This window comes from Fundulus heteroclitus, unplaced genomic scaffold (genome assembly GCF_011125445.2).
Source record: "Fundulus heteroclitus isolate FHET01 unplaced genomic scaffold, MU-UCD_Fhet_4.1 scaffold_785, whole genome shotgun sequence".
Taxonomy (NCBI): Eukaryota; Metazoa; Chordata; class Actinopteri; order Cyprinodontiformes; family Fundulidae; genus Fundulus; species Fundulus heteroclitus.
The window spans coordinates 7,057-12,500 of NW_023397236.1; the positions used below are offsets into that span (position 1 = coordinate 7,057).

At 45.9% G+C, this 5,444-nt stretch overlaps 1 protein-coding gene across 3 annotated transcripts; it reads right to left on the reverse strand.

The window, feature by feature from the left end:
• Positions 1-316: 316 nt before the first annotated feature.
• LOC118561992 lies at positions 317-4,425 on the reverse strand. Of its 3 annotated transcripts, XM_036134278.1 has the most exons (7): positions 4,216-4,425; positions 3,908-4,085; positions 2,069-2,243; positions 1,695-1,982; positions 1,434-1,609; positions 1,101-1,349; positions 317-1,019 (listed from the first exon to the last, which is right to left on the reverse strand). In XM_036134278.1, exons 4-7 carry the CDS (start codon positions 1,912-1,914, stop codon positions 414-416), a joined length of 1,251 nt encoding a protein of 416 aa, XP_035990171.1. In that variant the 5' UTR covers positions 1,915-1,982; positions 2,069-2,243; positions 3,908-4,085; positions 4,216-4,425; the 3' UTR covers positions 317-413. The 3 variants fall into 3 exon arrangements, with proteins under 3 accessions (XP_035990171.1, XP_035990172.1, XP_035990173.1); XM_036134279.1 differs by lacking the exons at positions 3,908-4,085; positions 4,216-4,425 and adding an exon at positions 3,687-3,746; XM_036134280.1 differs by lacking the exons at positions 3,908-4,085; positions 4,216-4,425 and adding an exon at positions 2,507-2,524.
• Between the last annotated feature and the right edge of the window lie 1,019 nt (positions 4,426-5,444).

The following is a 5,444-nucleotide window of genomic DNA, read 5'->3' on the forward strand; positions in this document are numbered from 1 at the left end:
CGTGACACAGACCCCCTCCTGTCCTGGAGGTTGGATTTTTTTCTTTTTTGTCTTTTCTTTTCTCTTTTATCATCATCATTATTAATATCATTATTAATATTATTATAATTGTTTTTTTTTTACTTTTTTTATTATTATATATTTCTTTTTTTTTCCTCCTTTGAGCTACTTCAATTAAATTCGTATCAACCCCATGCTGGACTTCCAGGGCTGGAAGGGAGCTGTCCAGCTTCACAAGCCCAGCCAAGGTGCACTATTCTGGGGCAGAGCAGCGTGGCACAGACCCCCTCCTGTCCTGGAGGTTGGACTTTATAAGTTTTAGTTTTTATTTTATTTGCCAGGAATAATGAATGGAGAAATATCTTAAAGAAAGCAAATACAGTCACATCACCACTGATTTATTTAAATTTTTTTTATTTTTTTACTGTATTTCGTTTGGATCTGAGCACACGTGCACATTGACCGCGCACTTGACGTCTACTTCTCAACGTGTAGGTTAACAATGGTCTTTTCCTTCTGGGTTGTGTCCCTCTATTTGGGGCATACGAAGAATCGCTCTGAGAAGGGTCGCTATCAGGCGTGAAGTCGCTCCCAGAAGAACAGCTTTGAGAAGAGGCGCTATCAGGCGTGAAGTCGCTCCCAGAAGAACAGCTTTGAGAAGAGGCGCTGCCTGGACTGTAGCAGCTCCCAGAAGCTTGATCAGGGCTTGTTGATCCAGTGGCCCGACTGGATGTTGGTGAGGACGGCGAAGGACCGGCAGGGGGGCTGTGTGAAGGCCCGCAGTCCGCTTCCTCCTCAAGACCATCACCTGATGATTCTGACATGGAGAGGAGGGAAGGTTCGGCGGTGTCATGTACCGTAGTATGTGGTGGCTTGACGGCTGCCTCGAAATTCTGACGGATCTCAGCCAGCTCTGACGCGGTGCGGTGGAGCGCGTAGAATTTGTCTGCTGTCCGTGTGTCATGACACATGGTCTTTGAAATGTTGATCCGGTCACTTGGTGACAAAGTATTCCTTGCCTTGAAAAATAGAGATGGTTCTTCAATATTATGCCTTTTAATTTTATGTTTATTACGTGGAAAAGTGATATAATTACTTACGTATGTGGCTATTGATGTCCGGAAATCTGTGAATGTAGGGCGCCCAGGAAATCCCATGTCAAGCCAGGCGGCTTGCATCGGCACGATGAGTTTCTCGATTTTTGTGAAGTTTTCGGTGAAGAGAAGAAGGTCTGTGGGTGGGTTTAGTTTCTGTCTGATGATCATCCACTGCTCCACCCATGAGAATTCCTCTACAGTTAAGTAGAGCTGTGCGGGGCCAAACGCACGGTTGGTTTTGTGTTCCTTCACCTGTGGTGCAAAGGAGAGTGTGTGTTAATGGACATATCGGGACAAGACAGAGAGCGTTTGTCATTCCAATATTAGTAGACTTGCATTGATCACAAAGCCCGCTTGCCCGACGGTGGCTTCCTGCTGGGCCTCATCGACCTCTGACACAGTCATATTCTTTAGAACACCGGTGCGGTGTCCATACAGGCTTGCTAGGTAAACACTTAGATAGCCAAAAAACATTCTTCGCGCCTCCGGGTTGGGGTCCTCAGACAGTCCGTCTGAAAAAAAAATTATGGGGTTAGAACATGGATGTCAGTAACTCAGGTAAGTAATTTAATATAGTACAAATTTAATAAGTCTGACCAAGAAGTTTAGGGATGCGTCTCCTGGCCTGGACTTTACAGAGGTGAAGCTGATGTTTGGAGATTGTTCTGCTCAACTTCTTTTTCTTCACACTTATCTGACGCATGACTACACATGGAGCCAGGCTGGCAATACACTCTGAGATAGCACGAATCACGGCAAACACTTCTCTTCTTGGAACCCTGGACGTACATGGAGGAGTGTCCCTGAAGTAGACCATGAACTGGGACAAATTCACCAGGTAGATCTTCACTGTGTTCTCCGCTTTTCCACCATTCTGCAGATGCTCTGGCCACATGCACAGAAAGAAATAAATGGAATATTTTACATGGGGACATTTTATCTTAACTAAAAGGCATCACAGACATACTTACTGGTATATCTTGGACATATTGGAAAGGAAAGTCCAATTTTGGAAGATTGTCTGGCCCTCGGTTAGAAACGAAAGGAAAGCCATGATTCTACCCACTTTGGATCTTTGATTTTCGATCCTTTTCCTCAGACCACGGGAGCCTTTGAGATGCTGCCAATATCCCGCGATGTATTCCACTGAAAAACAAACAAAAAAAGGTTTCATAATGAAGTTTGATTCTGCGGACTTCCAGGAGGTAAACACGGGTAAATTCGCTCATCACGGCCCAGTTAGAGGCACCTATATTCGGATACAAACTTTAAAAATCATCCTTGCGCACGCATGGATCCATAAACACTTAGAAAATAGTTTAAAAAAAATCCGCGGACTTCCAGGAGGTAAACACGGGTAAATTCGCTCATCACGGCCCAGTTAGAGGCACCTATATTCGGATACAAACCTTAAAAATCATCCTTGCGCACGCATGGATCCATAAACACTTAGAAAATAGTTTTAAAAAAAATCCGCGGACTTCCAGGAGGTAAACACGGGTAAATTCGCTCATCACGGCCCAGTTAGAGGCACCTATATTCGGATACAAACTTTAAAAATCATCCTTGCGCACGCATGGATCCATAAACACTTAGAAAATAGTTTAAAAAAAATCCGCGGACTTCCAGGAGGTAAACACGGGTAAATTCGCTGATCAAGGCCCAGTTAGAGGCACCTATATTCGGATACAAACCTTAAAAATCATCCTTGCGCACGCATGGATCCATAAACACTTAGAAAATAGTTTAAAAAAAATCCGCGGACTTCCAGGAGGTAAACACGGGTAAATTCGCTCATCACGGCCCAGTTAGAGGCACCTATATTCGGATACAAACCTTAAAAATCATCCTTGCGCACGCATGGATCCATAAACACTTAGAAAATAGTTTAAAAAAAATCCGCGGACTTCCGGGAGGAACAGGGGGGGGGATCCCGCTGCTGCAGCCGGAACCGAGGCACTATCCTCGGACTACTGTCTGACAGCGCCCCCGTGTGGGTCATGGTTGTCAACACATTTTTTAATAGAAAAATACAGCACGCATGGATCCATAAACACTTAGAAAATAGTTTTAAAAAAAATCCGCGGACTTCCAGGAGGTAAACACGGGTAAATTCGCTCATCACGGCCCAGTTAGAGGCACCTATATTCGGATACAAACCTTAAAAATCATCCTTGCGCACGCATGGATCCATAAACACTTAGAAAATAGTTTTAAAAAAAATCCGCGGACTTCCAGGAGGTAAACACGGGTAAATTCGCTCATCACGGCCCAGTTAGAGGCACCTATATTCGGATACAAACCTTAAAAATCATCCTTGCGCACGCATGGATCCATAAACACTTAGAAAATAGTTTTAAAAAAAATCCGCGGACTTCCAGGAGGTAAACACGGGTAAATTCGCTCATCACGGCCCAGTTAGAGGCACCTATATTCGGATACAAACCTTAAAAATCATCCTTGCGCACGCATGGATCCATAAACACTTAGAAAATAGTTTTAAAAAAAATCCGCGGACTTCCAGGAGGTAAACACGGGTAAATTCGCTCATCACGGCCCAGTTAGAGGCACCTATATTCGGATACAAACCTTAAAAATCATCCTTGCGCACGCATGGATCCATAAACACTTAGAAAATAGTTTTAAAAAAAATCCGCGGACTTCCGGGAGGAACAGGGGGGGGATCCCGCTGCTGCAGCCGGAACCGAGGCACTATCCTCGGACTACTGTCTGACAGCGCCCCCGTGTGGGTCATGGTTGTCAACACATTTTTTTAATAGAAAAATACAGCAATCAGTGATGTTACTTACAGATGTTTAGTGGGAATTTGGGGTACGCCTTCACCAAACATTGGATGTCCCGGCTTTCCTGCTTTGATTTAGGTCTGGTGATGCTCTGTGGCTCCTCATCAGGAGAGGTAGATCCAGAGACCACCGGGGCATCTACGTCCACCCCAGGAACCGTGCATGTGGATCCCTTTTGGAGGTCCTGTTAAATAAAGGTTCAGTGTTAAGTTTTCTGGTTCTGCCGGTACAACCAGGCCTGAGCTATGGAGCTATCATGCCCAGCAGATGTGCTCTGGTCCCGGGTAAAGTTGCTAAATAAACATTTTACACACCTCCTCCAGTCGTTTGATTGCCTTTTTTGCCCTTTTTGCCCATCTGTGCTGGTAAAGCAATTGCTTCCTTAGTTGCCCCAAGTCTGATATAAGCTGAAGGTTCTTTGCCTCGACCTCTTTGCAGGAGGTGCAGGATGTATCATCATCAAGGGGTCCTGATGTTGGATGATGCTGACCTGCTTCCTCTCTTGCTCTTGGGTCCATGTGCAAACGTGACACCATGGGAGGGCTTGGGTTTGTGGCGCTCAGGGCTCCCAGCATATTCACCGTTACCTGGTACTTCAAACCATTAATCACCTGGGCCTTCCTCTCCCCATCCATCTCCGGGTGACCTTGCTCCATATGCATGTCCAGCCTTGTGCTAGCATAACGGCAGCCATCCACTGGACAGGGCATTTTTCTGATATTGATTCTCCCGTTACTGAACCTGATCAATATCTTCCGCTCGTCTGAATTTTTAATGCCGTGATTATACCTTAGGTGTTTGCCTATATAGGTAAATACAGAATGACAGAGCGGGCAGCAAACACTCTGCTTGGGGGGCGTCATGTTGATATGTGAATCTGAAAAATAGGATACAATAACATTAGATTTATTCATTTCCCAAACCCAGGAACAGAGCCCCCTTTCCCCGCATAAAATGGCGACACAAGGACCCCCCCTATGCTTCAAACTAAAGGCAACTTACCGTGTAAGTCGGTTGAAGGTGGAGGGGGAAAGTCCGCGTGGACACCGGTTCACTCTGCTCATCGGTCAGATGTTAATTAACACAGTAAGTAATTACAGCTGCGTTCGGCTCAGGCGACCCAGAGTACGGTCAGTGACCGCAGGCGTAGCCAATTAAGCATCCAGAAGCAGGGGAGACACACTGAGAAGCCTGCTCCACCTCACACACAGCAAGGAGCTCTCAGCACCAGCCCTGCACCTACCTGCCTACCTACCCCAAATGTCAAAATTCGGTCTCCCTGATATTATGGTGCAGTTCATGACAATTCATCGCATTTAACATATGACATTTGGGTAAAAGGGGCCAAATCGCCTAACCCATCTTAGGGGACAGGCCCCGTTTTTTGACATAAGGGTGCAGAATCTTTACATCAGGGTGCAGTTTTACCCAGGAAAGAGGCCCCATCGTGGGCATGCTCTCCACATCATTCTTCCCTGCTTCTTCTCCCCTCCACATGCTGCATGGATGTCCCAGCAGCAGCAGCCTGTCCTGGGTCTTGTCC